The 13,909-nt window shown below is 43.3% G+C and overlaps 1 protein-coding gene across 1 annotated transcript in view; it reads right to left on the reverse strand.

Moving 5' to 3' along the window:
• Positions 1–360: 360 nt before the first annotated feature.
• Positions 361–13,909, reverse strand: part of LOC136675813 (ras-responsive element-binding protein 1-like) — a 46,811-nt gene continuing 33,262 nt past the window's right edge. The window contains exons 5-13 of the mRNA XM_066652575.1: positions 13,612–13,698; positions 13,133–13,296; positions 10,183–10,327; positions 9,877–10,019; positions 9,592–9,781; positions 6,870–9,489; positions 5,742–5,906; positions 4,892–5,653; positions 361–3,747 (exon numbers count right to left, since the gene is read on the reverse strand). Of these exons, the coding sequence (XP_066508672.1) occupies positions 3,236–3,747; positions 4,892–5,653; positions 5,742–5,906; positions 6,870–9,489; positions 9,592–9,781; positions 9,877–10,019; positions 10,183–10,327; positions 13,133–13,296; positions 13,612–13,698 (4,788 nt within the window). The 3' untranslated portion in view covers positions 361–3,235. The remainder of the gene's footprint in view (positions 3,748–4,891; positions 5,654–5,741; positions 5,907–6,869; positions 9,490–9,591; positions 9,782–9,876; positions 10,020–10,182; positions 10,328–13,132; positions 13,297–13,611; positions 13,699–13,909) is intronic.

The raw sequence follows: 13,909 nt of genomic DNA on the forward strand, positions 1-13,909 counted from the left end.
TTTCCAGATACGAAGTGAGAGTGGAGTTTGATTTCGTCTCATATCTCAGTGATGAACATTAAGTGCTGTTTATCTGATGGGGGGGGGGGGGGGGGGGGGGGTTTGTGGGCTAACAATTCTTGCATGGTTGTTGAAATACAAATTTTGGTTTATTTGCTTCTGACCAAACCATTATTTGGTTTGGCTTTTTTAAGGCTAATTATCCATCAGTACCTGAGCTCTAAATGTGATCAAATGTGATTAGAGTTACTACAGAAAAAGAAGGTGAACAAAATCATTATTTACAAAACTGGAAAAATCAATGACAAGCACCGAGAACGTAAAACCAAAAACAGATTTGTATTTAATTTCTCACTCTTTCTTAGTGTATATTTATTGTTTGAATGATTTAATCAAAACAGGGCTGAACAAACTTTAGCTTTCTAAAACTGAACAAATACAGGAGACATGTGCAATCCCTTTGACAAATGCAGTCATCCGACAGTGATACAACACAAACAGCGGGAGGGTTAAAACAACAGAATGAACTACAGAGAATGAAGAAAAAGAGGAAGAAAATGAAGATGACAACAAGTACAGCATTGAGATGAGGCCAAAGGCAGTTGGTTTTCCTGAAGAAATTCACATTCATGTGCATGTAGCAACTGTAGTGATTGCTTTGCTCGCTGTAGAAAGGAGAACGCACTTTCTAGTTTACGTGCAAAGCGTAGAATATTTCTGCATAACTTGAACAAGGCCCTGAGAAAGAGATACATCTGATAACCAATCAAATTAATTAAACATGCAAAACAAATCACTACTCTACAACTAATTCAAACGCAACAGGATCTGTAACAATTACATATTTAGTTAATGCACGTGTGGTGGTGGGGGCTGCGGTAAAGATGAATGCAAACAAACACAGACAAACGGAAAAAACGAAATGAATGGCAAACAGCTCAGGTGTCAGATTGTGATCCATAAAAGAACTGCTAATATAAAGAACTTCAAGATTGTTCAGTGCTACAGTCCGACTTCTTTTTCTCCTTGTAGCAACGTAAGGGAGTCCACATGGCTTCTCGCATGAGCTCTGAGCACTTTCTCCAACATCATTAATAAATACATAAAATATTCAGTGTGTTCTCTATTGCTGATATAATTGCGCATACATACTACAAACAATAAGCAAGCACACATTTCTCATAAACATATCATAGTAGGAAAAAAATGATTTGTTTCCGCAAAAATATAGTGACATTTTTGTGTTTCCTTGAACACTGTTCCTTGAACCCCAGCTTTAGAAACTTTACAAAATGAAAACCAACAGCTCTTGACTGTTAAGACTCTATATGGCTTACAATACTATAGATGCCCAATACCATTGAAATATGATGTATAACATTAATGTAAATATTAAGTCTATTTAAAAAAAAACCCTTTACTAGGTCACCATAGTAACAGGTGATTGACACCGGGGTCATCTCGTCAACAGACAAGAGAGAGAGCACCTATCTGATGCTGAAACCAAATGGCACTACTAGTCCAGGGATTTTTTTTTTGTACTTATTTAATAATAAATTAAGTGTTCTGCTTGGTTTACACAACCTATTTTAACAGTCCTGGACACATAGATCATATTGAAGCTTACTCGTCTCAACAGTAAGACCTTTAACAAATATCCGTGATATGCTCTCTGTCCAGGTTCTCGCTGGAGCTGTAACATTGCATAGATGTATTTGGCTCTGAGACACAGCATTCCATTGTTGATTGGGGTGAAGCATGTTCGGTCACATGGTATAAGGCCTTAGAGGTAACCCCTAGTCCACAGAAGGAAGTCTATGAGGTTCGATTCGCTAACTGTTGAGGTACTAACCGGTAAAGAGCAGACGGCAGTGCGAACAGCATTGTTTTAGTAGGAAAAGGCTAACGACAGCAGGGATATTTCAAGTATAAAACCCATGTATCAAGCACGAACATCACCACGGAAACAGAAAAATGCACTTGGATTCACACTGTAACTAAACACAAAGTGCGGAACGTAAAGACACCGAAGACGTGGGGAAAAAGCTCAATGAAGCCGATGAAATTGGCCCATGCAGGTTTATACACACCGCATGGTGGAAGACGGAGTGGTCCACTAACTGGATTCAACCGAGACTGCTACTGTTCATACGGTTTAAGATAAGATCCAATGGATAATGGATCACAATGCCCAGTGTAAATAACTGATTATTTCTGTTTTATCTGATTTCTATTAGAGAAATTCCACTGACTTCTCGACTTGAGATCATTCACAGCAGTTTGACTTTGTGAAATAGTTGAGCCAACTGACCGGTTCGTATTGTTTTACAATGGTAATGATATATACCAGTTGTCATGATGTCTACAACAAAACAATATCCATTAAACTAGTATTAAATATGATATCATGTTTTCTTTGAGGATTATTTTCTCTGAATGAATGGATTTTTAAAAATACACACTGAAAGTTATTTTCCATTGGACATTTAAAAAAAAAAAAAAATCAGTGGAATTTCCCTTGAACTGTGGCTGTACAAGCTTTTACCCATGGCCAGCGTCTTAATGTCAGGCTTAACACCCCAAACCACCAGGGGGAGCTGTCTCAACTGCCAGCTATGATCACTCCAGAGAGCATCATTTATCAGTGAAGTTCAAGAGAGAGAGAGAAAAAAAACAAAAACGTACACAACAGGCAAATATTGCCGATAATCAAACTGACCGATGATCACCCCGACAGAAAACAAAAAGGAACACTAGGCCACTGAGTTTACACAAAGATACCTCCAAACCTCTAATGAAGACTCATCTCAGAATTCCAAAAAGGAAAATAGGTCTCAGGCACTTCTGTAGGGTGCCCTTTAAGCAAAAAAGACTAAAAACAAACTGGAATTGACTTAAGAATAATACATTATAAATGGCGCTAATATAACCACCGTCTTATCATACAAAAAATGGTACTAATCTGGTATAAAGTCTTATAACTGATTAATTAAAAAACACAACCATATACAATTGATTAAAAATGATACTGTCCAGTTACGTATTGATCCGAATATTTTTGAAAAGAAAATAATTAAGGCATTGAGAAAAAAAAATAAAAACGCATTTCTTAAATTGCAAAATTGAAGTCTCCAGTTTCGTCTCGACAGTTTTGGACGCCAGGCTGTGGCCTTTTAGTGTTTGTGGAAGATTGTTGTTGAAGTATGGCACCGAAACAATAGCCCTGTTTGAATCCTTAAGGAACAGGCTTGTTGTCAGCTCCCTGGTCATCTGTAAGACCAGCATCCCCCTTCTCTTTGGGCTCTGTTTTTCCAGGTGTGTGAGAGTCCATAGAGGCCTCTGCTTTAGGTCCCTCTTCTTGGGGCTCCTTCGTCTGAGACTCTTTGGATGGTTCCACTGTGGAATCTTTCTCCACCTTGATGTCAATATCTTTGTCCACCGTCTGTTGTTTATCTGTGGATTCCTCGGCTGCTTTTCCTGTACCATCCTCGGCCCGAGGCGCTGACTTATTCCTCTCAGTCTCGTTCTCGGTAGGAGCAGCTGCCTCGCTTTCACTTCCAGAGGAACTCTGAAGCTCGTCTCCGTCTGCAGCACTGGTGTCTCTTCCTCCGTCTGCTTCTTCAGGATCCTGGGCACCCTCTGTCCCTTTGCTGTCCGCGTTTTTCTTGTGGACACGCTGATGCCTCACCAGGCTGTGCTTCAGCGTGAAGGTCCGCTCACATGTTTGACACTTGTAAGGCCTTTCTCCTTAAAAAATACCCCACAAGGACAATAGTCAGATAATGTAAAAATAGCCTAATAAAAGTACAGTGTATTTGCGTGTCTGATTTTCTTATACATCAAATAAATTGATTTTTTATTGTTATTATTTAATAAAAGTCAATGAATCAATGTTCTAATATTCAAATGGCACACATGGCCCTATCCAATGACTGAACAAAACATGGAAGGCATGCATCCATTCCCCTTCATTTTATAGAAATGAAGCCAAAATCGTCTGCAATGCTGTCAAATTTGCCACCATTAGAGACACTGAGACGGACATGCCTCCCCTTTGGGCAGACGTAGCCCCTCCTCAGAGAGTCTCTCTCTGAAATGCAGGAGCAGAGCGGATTTTTATGGCCTCCTTCATTTCTCATTATTTTCCTTTTCTAAAACTACATCTACTCTTGTCTTATTATATAACTCTCATTTCCACCTTAAAAGGTGTAGAAGTTACTGCCGTTAAACCACCTTCCATTCCAACTTAAACGGGGTAGCAGTGACATTCTATCAGTTAAAGTTTCCAAAGGCTGTGGTAGAATTTTCCATTCCACCTTAAAAAAATGCAGCATTGAAGGGAAAATTCATAATTCAACTGCAGCCATATTATAACCTTTGCTCCATTTAAAGTGGAATGAAAAGTTCATAATGAGAGGGGAAATAAAATTCTGAGCCTTTTAAGGTGGAATGAAGAATTCTACCCAGACTACAGTCATTTCGGCTCCTTTTAAGGTGGAATGGAAAGTTCTCTAGGCACCAGAAAATAAGCGCTGCACTATTTAAGGTGGAGAGAAAAGTTTTTCTGATGGCAGAATGTCATCGTTGCTCCGTTTATGTTGAAAACGAAAGTCCTGCAGATGATCACTTAATTCCTAAACATCAGCCTGCCTTCTTATGGTATAACAGAATAACTTTTTAAAAAAGGATTTGTGGGGAAGATAAAAAAGTGCCAAATATTAGAAAAATTAGATTAACAATGTGCTGCTTTGCCATAGAAAACGTGGGGGAAGGCAGAGTTACACGTCATACTGCAGCCAGCCAGTAGAGGCACTAGCCCTCCCTAACAGCCCCTCAAGTTTTGAAGTGGCCGAAGTTCAGAAACACTGGGAGCTACTATATTTGCTCTTACCAGTATGTGAGCGCATGTGCCTGGTCAAGTCTTGCAGGCTCCAGAAGCGTTTGCTGCACACGTTACATATCTTCTTCCTCTTGTCGGTTTTACCACTCGGAGATTCACTCTCCTCATCCAAACCTCTGAGCTCTGAGGAGGCACCCTCATCTTCCTCATCGCTTCTCTCATCTGCCTGTCCCTCCTTCCCCTCTTCTCCCGCTCCTGTCTCCACCACACAGCTGTTCTCTTCTTTCTCAGCAGCTTTCACCTGCAGCTCCACCTCTTTTACAGGGGAGCTGGAGGCGCTGGTGTTGTTGACCAGGCTGGACTCTGCAGGTTGTTTCCCTTTCTTACCAACATCCTCCAGCTGCTTCTCCTGCGAGTGCATCTTCTGGTGCCGGGTGAGCGTAGCTGCATGGCGGAAAGTCTTTTTACAGGTACTGCATGTGTGAGGAAACGCCTCTGATGGAGGACTCTCAGGTTCCACCGTGGGTTCTGTAGCCTCAGGCTGCTGCTCAGATGTTGACTCCTTGCATTCTGTGAATTTGCTGGCATCATCCATATCAAGACTCTTATTGCTGTGGGAATCATGATTCTCCTCTGTGTCCAGGTTTGCGTGACTGCTCTCAGCAGACTCTGAGCTTTCCACATTGTTCTTGAACTCTGGTTGTTCTGCGTCCATGTGATTGGGCTGCTCAATCAAATCATTAGCAGTGCTTTCGTCTTTTCCAGGGGTCCCAGCATCTTCAACTAGGCTAGGCTCAGCATCAGAAACACCTTCTACAAACAAAAGAGAGGTAAATTCACTCTTCAAGCGTTGGAATGGAATCAATAATTTGACAATAGTGTAGACAGAAGGGAGTCATACCTGTGCTTTCTTGTGACCCCTCGTCAGCTTTGGATTTGAGGCATGATCCACTGTTCTGCAACACACTGCGACTGGATACGCCATGCTTACGAAGAAGGTGGCGCTCACAGTTGGACTTGGTGGAGAAGAATGCATCACACTGGGGACAAGGGAATGGCTTTTGGCCTATGAGGAAAAGCACAACAAAATCTTTTACAGTGTCCTGCCTCATCTATTTATCATTAGCCGGTCGTCAAATGTTATTCACAATAAAATGTCAGCTGAGGAAAATGTTAAATGTGTGGAGTTCTCATCCACTACAATTATGAGAAGAAACTCCAGACGGCAATGAAATGAGTGAGATGGAGAGATATGAGTGGGCTTTTTACCTCAGAATAGTCTTACAGCTGTTTGCTATCACTTTTTTTAGTGATGCCAGGCAGGAAAAGCAGTGGCAAGCTTAAGGAGGACTCAAATGTCCATGCCGTACCGATGACGTTCACCATACACTCAGGTAAGCAAACGCTCTGGAGGACTTTTCACACTAGATTTGGATATTGCATTTAAGAATGGCCAAAAAAGCTGGGTTTTGATTGGGCCAAAGATAGAAGGTAGAAGGTGTCAGGTCCAGCAAAACAAGCTAATGAGAATGGCCAAGCACGTGGCATTATTTATTTGTGGCAGATTCTGTGTAATTTTTGTTGTACAGAACTTGCTCTTAAAGTTTAGAGAAAAATCCAGTGTGATCTCTGACTTCTGAGCAGTGCTACATATGTGTAAAGTAATCTACAAATGCACTACAGTTTTTCAGGTTGTGGGGCTATGACAAAAGAATGTTCCTAAAGCATGGAGAGTAGAGAAGAGGCAGGAGAATCGGGGGGAGTTAATTAAATCTTTATATTTACAGGAACAGTGACGTGGTCAAGCAATACGACACTCACTGTGCTTTTTCCATCGCTGTTTTTCACATTTAACATTTAGTGATATCCCAACTTTTCCACTTCTTCCAGGCATCATAATCTCTTTTTAAGATGACGATTAAAATACACATTTTTTGATGTGCATTTTCAAAATTCACAAAAGCATGATTAGAAAACCAAATATATACTTGAGGGAACATAAGGCAATACTGAGAGTAAAATGTCTTACCTGTATGTGTAAGCATGTGCCTCTGTAAAGAACTGGTCCAGGGGAACACTCGAGGGCAATAGGGACACTTCATCTTCTGCACTGAGTTTGAATAAGCATTCTTCTTGCCTTTGTTCTGCAGCTGACCCTTCTGCTTTTCCTCTTTCCCATCCTTCTCTTCTTCACTGGCAGATTGTTTGTCCTTTTCCAGATCCTCCTTCAGTGGCTCCCCCTGATTGGACTGTAAGTAGGGGCTAAATTTATTCGCATCAGTGGTGGCTAGCATTTTCTCCACACTGGGGAACTCTCCGCTGGACTCCAGGTCAATTCCACTGGAGGCCGCAACTGCAGGACTGCATACCACTTCCTTGAACAGCCGTTTCTTCCCTTTCCTCTTTGAAGAATCAAACGAAGAACCGCCAAAAGAGGAGCATTCAGGACTAGCAGTGCCGCTGGAGCACTTTTTGTCATTTAGTGTTTCGCCACCCATTAATCCATTGTTTTTGTCAGTGTTTATCCCAGTTTTGAGCAGCACTGGGGCAGCAGACACAGAAGAGATGATCTGGGCAATGGAGGCCAATGGTGGCATCTCTGATGTGTTGCTGACAGTAACTGGTTTGGGCAGCAGAGGCTTTAGACGTGTGGTGGGCTTGGCCAATTCACTTGTGGGAGTGGAGACAAGGGCAGGGATAGTGATGGGAAGGGCTGCGTGTACTCCTGACACTATTCCTACAGGTTTGTCTAGGCTTGGTGAAAGAGCTTCTTTCTTCACCTCATTCTGACACAGCGATGTGGTACAAACAATTTCTCTACAGACTTTCTTGCCTTCTGGCTGTTTAGGAATGGAGAGGTCAATGGGCTCCAAGGAGCAGTCGTTTGACGAAGGCGGAGAGGAAACGGCTGCCTCTGGTTTTATATCTGAGCTAACAGCTTTTAAAGACTTGTTGGAGAAATCTAAAGGCTGGTCTTGATCAGAGAAAGCAGCACCAGAGAAAGTGCTGAGGTCCTCTTTAACACACTGAGGCTGGATTGTGTGCGGGAGCCCGTTTGAGGCAGGAGCAGACAAGGCAGGGGTGACAGGACCTGAAGCGTTTATGTGCTCTTCGATCTCCCTCTCTGGAACGTCTGGATGCTGCTTAAGCAAGTGGTGAATACAGTTCCGTTTGGCCAAGAAGGCTGCTCCGCATTGTCGACATTCAAAAGGCTTCTTCTGGCAGCCGTTGTGAGTTCTCAGGTGAATCTGGAGAGCCCTGTAGCTCTTCAAGTCTTCTCCACAGTAGCGGCAGCATGTGGTACCAGTGCCAGCTGAGTCGAGGTCTGGCGTAGAACCAGCAGTTAAACCACCAGAACTGGAGGTGGTAACATACTCAATGTTTTTCTCAATCTCTTTTCGAGTGTTTTTCATGTGTTTCTTGCGCAGATGACGCTCACAGTTGGCCTTAACAGTGAAGGGGTAGTGACAGAGACGGCAGACGTACGGCCGTTCACCACTGTGCGTTCGTAAATGTCGGATCAACGTGGCGTTATCTGGAGCAGCGTATGTGCAGATGCTGCACTGGTATGGCGAGGTTCCTAAGTGATGCCGCATATGTGCTTGGAGGCCTCCAGGGAAGGAGAAGACTTGTGTACAGAAGCGACAAGGATATTCTGTCTTGGAGATCTTCTTGCCACCTGATACTCTTATTTCTTTCTCTTTACCTGCAGCATCTTCCTGCTTGATCTTCGCTGTAGACAAGTTGTAGGTCAAAATTGTTCCCCCCGTTCCATCTGGCCCTAGACGGGCGTTCTCCCAGTTAGTAGGAGAGGAAGAAGTTGGTGTAGATGAATTTGACGAAGGCTTGGAAGTGAGAAGCAAGGCTGCATGTGGTGGTAAGCCAGGGCTGATGCAACCTGAAGAGGCTTGCTGGGCATTCATGACAGGTGGTGGGGTTGTAGAGGTCCCCATGCTTGAGCGAGGAGTTACCAGTGGCTTGGGTTTGAGAGGGGTGACCTGCTTAGTATCGGCTTGCAGAGGACTTCCAGGACCTTTTGGAAGCAGAGGTAAAGACACCTGAGAGGTTGCCATCTTTAGGATCTGCTGGATGTCGGCCAATTCCATTCCTGCTTGATTACTCACTGGCCGGACCACCAAACCACTGTTGACAAGTCCCCCCTCAAGTGGCTGCAACGACAGGAAGCTTAGTCCAGTGCTCTTGTTCAAGCCTTGAACAGAGATAGGGTCTAGAAGACAAAGGCCAAGACTGCCACTGTTCTCTTGAGGTAGATCTGTTGCAGGGGTCTCGACGTGTATGAATCGGATGCTGTCTAACTTTTCTTGCTGCATTTCCTCCTCGGACTGCTCAGGTTTGGCCAGTGAAGAAAGCTGAAGACCAAGGGATGCCATGAAATCTTTCTGTCCGTTCACAGCATGTGGTGTAGCTTCAGCGAAGTCTTTGGAATCCACAGTATTGGGGTCTTTAGATGCATCTGTAATAGTGTCAGTTTCTTGTTTCTGGGGTTCAGCACAAGAGTCTCCACTAGCTTTGTGCAAAGTCGAGTGCAGATCCAGAGATACCTGAAGAGGAAAGGCCTTGTTGCAGACTTCACAAATAAACTTATGGAACTTGCTGGAGCAGCGTCGCAAGTTTGTCTCACACCAAATCTGGAAAGTAAATGAAATTTCAGGGTTACAACTCAAAGATCCATGGATTAAAAAACAATAATCACTATATTAGACTGCTGTGGTTTATGGTCTAAGTCCAACCTGTGCAATTTGGGGAAATTTGTGGCAAGAAAAGTCAATGAAGGACAGGTCGCTGAAACCCAAGGGGATTGAAGGGTTGTTCTGGATGAAAGGTTTTCCACTGGGATCTGTTGGCAGCTGCTTATGAATAACAGAATTGTGACGAAGAAGACCTCGGTGTGTGCGGAAGGTGACACAGCACAGGTTACACCTGCCCCAATGGGAAAAAAAAAATTACAACAAAACCTAACCCTAATCTTGTTTCTGTGGCTTAAGTAACAATTTTAACCTTTTTTTTGCACTCACCTGAGAGAAGTATCAGGATGTGTTTCCATGTGTGACTCCAAGCCATATTTACAGATGAAAGTCTTGAAGCAGATTGGACAGTGCAGCAGCTCTTCCTCGCGCTTCACAGGACCTCGTTCTCCTGACTGTGGCACTATCAGAACCTGAACAAGGAAGACTGACTATGAACTAACACTGACGATAAATGTAAAAAAAAAAACAGCTGTGATAATACAGTCAAATCAGTACTAACTTTGGGAATTTGCATGTTATAAGCCATGTTAACATTTGGGCTTCACAAAATACTAAAAGGTTTTGCAGAATCACCTTTTTACTGGGTGGTTCACTGATTTTCTCCTCCTCATCCTCTATACTCGGCTTCCTTTTGACACTTGGTCTGCGGCGCTTGTTTGGGGAGGTAGGACTGGAGCCTGGGGCACTATTTGGGTCCTTGTCATGAATTTTCATGTGTCTGCAATATTTTGTAAATATTTTGTTGTTTGTAAATAGCACAAATACCAAAAAAAAAAAAAAAAAGCAAAAGCAGTAAAGGATATTAATAGAAAGTAAATTCAAAAGGCATGAGATCTAATGTTAATGTATAAAAAAAAAAAAAAAAAAAGTAATATTAGTGTAAAATTAAGGGGACAAATGAAGCCAAATACTAGTTAAGTGGTAAATAAATAAAGCTTTTTAATAGTGTTTTTTAAAAATATACCCAGGAGCCTGACAAATATTTAATGGTGAATTGTTCAAGACATTTGGAGCATAAAAAAACAAAACAAAAACAGAAAGCTGCCTCTCTTTTCTACGAAACTAAAAGACACAAAGGTATCCTGTCCAGAAATGAGTATGAGACATCAACACACAGGCGCTGCTATTATCCATGATCACGTACACTCGGGTTGGCAAAACTCATACACCATTCTGGCCCAAATTCTGTTTGGTTCTGCTTGGGGAAAGTAGTTTGGTCATGTTATGGGTACATGGAGTGGGTTCACCCGACCCAAGCAAGTTTCAGGAGGCAGATCAAGTTCATGCGATGAAAGTAAGAGTTGCCGAGCAATTCTACTTTTGAGGAAACACCTAGACTTAGTGTTTGATGACCACAGTGTTCACCTTTTATAGTCGGACCACATTCAAATTCACACTTTAACTTCTTGTGTTCTCCTTTAAATCTGCATTGACAAACACCACCCTCTGGAGCGTGGAGCTGAGTGTTATGAGTGGGCTGCAGGAAATGCATGACCTACATGCAGACAGCAGAGGGCTTTCTCTCCAAGGGGCCAGAAGGTAGAGTGGAGGGAGAGTTTGCATTACGACATGCTGGAACGTGTGCAGCCCCCACCTCCCTCCAGCGGCTGGCAGAAACAAACCCACCTTTCAGGTTCCTCCACATGCGAGGCTCCTGATGCTTAGGTTTAGATGTGGGTTAAACAGTGAGTAACTAAACGGTCCTGACGTGGTTCTGTGGAAAGCGTTATAGCTTCTGAATGCTAATGAATCTATGTACACACTGAAGCTTATGCACGTTTCATGTCATTGACTTAAGGTCAGTAACAATGTGCACTGCCATCACCAGAGCGACTTCACACTGTTATTCCCAACCAAACACGGAGACACAGACGTAGACTCCGTTTCTATGGAGTCACAAACTCAAAGGGCATCGTTGGGGACCCCTGACAGCCCTAAAGCTTCTCTGCACTAAGGGCTCGACTAAGAGAGAGGATAAATGCCAGCAGGCACAGTCCCGAGAAGCTTGTTTTACATTCTGCAGTCAGGGTTATTAATAGCAGAGATGGAGAGAGGGGCCGTCCATATGTGGACCCAACCTCGACAGCCTGAATCCTGTTCCATTCCACATCTCGAGTCTCTGGCCTCAATCACAAACCCTTCACCTCCAAACAAGTCAAAAAAAAAAAAAAGCAAAAAAATAAGGCTGGAGGCAGCATTTTAATCGAGTGGGTTGGAGAAGGCAAGCGGATGAATAATAAATAATCCCAGTCAACTTTGGTGCCTTTTGGACTCAGCTGTGAATAAATGAACACTGGGATAATTAATGGTCTCCTGCAGTACCTCAAATCTAATGCCAGAGGGTGCTGTGATGTACAACGCAGCGGGGAACATGATGTTATGCTCAGCATAGTCTTGATTCCAGCAGCCATGGGTTTCGCAATGACAGTACAATTGGATCTGCAAGAATTTCACTGTGGTATTGACTAGAGAGACTCTGATTGGCTGAGTACATCATCAGCAAAGGAAGAAGCCTCACTGCAACGCAGTAAATCCTGACTCCCTACGTTGGTGTGGTGAAGGAATTAAGCATGGTCCAGGCATCCAAATGATAAAGTGCACTAGAAAAACCGCACTAGAGCTGAAAACATATTCAAACAACTGTTTAAAACACATTTATAAAGTAAGATAAAGACACAATGGGCTGATTAATCAGCTGCTTGTTACTATGCAAAAATATGACCAACGATATACAGGTCCCCATGCTAGAGGCATCCAACTGCGCCTAATCTTTATATAAAACAATGCACAGTGTCAAGTGTAGGCTAGTGAGGTATACAACTTCCCAGCATTGGAAGCAGTACAATGGGTTTTCTCTAGAGTGTCCATTGTGATGATCTGGGGTCCAGAACTAACATCCAATGTCAGTACCTGACCTCACAGCAATGTGCCAACATGTGTAGAGTAGAGGCTGTCACTGCAGCAAACGGATTAAATCTAATAACTCTAAAACTATTTTTTATTTATTAATTCATTTATTTTTTATGTATTCAGTTGATAACATCTGTGTTGTAAATGACCCGAGCCTGGTCCAGGCATCTTAACGACACTCTGACCATCTCTTAACAAACTCCACCCCCTCTCCCTTTCTCCAGCCATTTACACACAGACCCGGACTGTCTTTCTTCTCCCACCCCCATCTGGAATGCCTGCATGTTTCAGCTGCACAGAGAAGGCCTCTATGCTCATCCCATAGACAGAGCACCACAAACAGAGCAGGACACACAACCATAAACACACACTGGAGCACAGCATGCAAACAGAAGGATCTCGCACAAACACATGGGTGTGCACACCCTCGCAACATACACACCCTCACACTTGCACAGTGACGAAAGCAGGGCATACACATGCATCCCAAATTAAAAACAAAACACTGCTCTTCTTAGCATCATCTCACACAGAAACTGTCCTTAAAGATGCGACATCTTTCTTTAACATCTCTAGAACCTCTACCGACACAGAGGCAGTTGTAGGCCGGTACCTGTGCATGTTGCCGTTGGTGGTGAACGTCTGGCCGCACACTGAGCATTTGTAGGGTCTTTCCCCACTGTGGACCAGCATGTGGCGGTCAAGAGAGCTGGCCGAGCTCAGGGCCTTTCCACAGATGCTGCAGGAGTGGTCAGTGCCTCCGTTGTCTGTGTTGTGCTGAAGGCGAACAAAGACAAAGAGCAACGGACGTTTACAGACCTCACGTCTTTATGCTACATTCATTTTAAAGCCTGGATACAAAGCAGAAAGTGATATTCCAGTGATATTCATACATGGCATGACTAAACAACTGTTCAATTAAGAAAAGGCAATGTTGAAACCTAGTTTTTTAGATGAATATTGGATCACACATATCATACTCATGGTTATAACACTATATCAGAAAGTAGAAGTCAGTGCTGCTCCTTCTTTCATTTGTACAGTAACGTTTAATAATTAAGGACCATGACATTTTTGATTTACAGCATGTACCTGTCGTATGTGCATAGTGAGCTGGTGCTGGGTCTGGCAGTTCTTTTCACACAAGGGGCAGATGAAGGTCGAGCGTTCTTTCATTTCCTGTGACAAAGCGATAAGTCATCTCTCAGAGACACAGCATTTAGACACAACAACCCCCTGCCACCTCCCCCTCCCCTTAACCTCGAAACCTGTTCTTCCACACAGGCAACGGTCTGGTATGGGACACTGAACTGACACCAGCATCCCCCCCACAGCAACTGACAGCAACAGGTGACCACTGCAGGACCACCAGCCTCTGGGCGACACCATT

Source organism: Hoplias malabaricus, chromosome X1 (assembly GCF_029633855.1).
Source record: "Hoplias malabaricus isolate fHopMal1 chromosome X1, fHopMal1.hap1, whole genome shotgun sequence".
NCBI classification, from domain to species: Eukaryota; Metazoa; Chordata; class Actinopteri; order Characiformes; family Erythrinidae; genus Hoplias; species Hoplias malabaricus.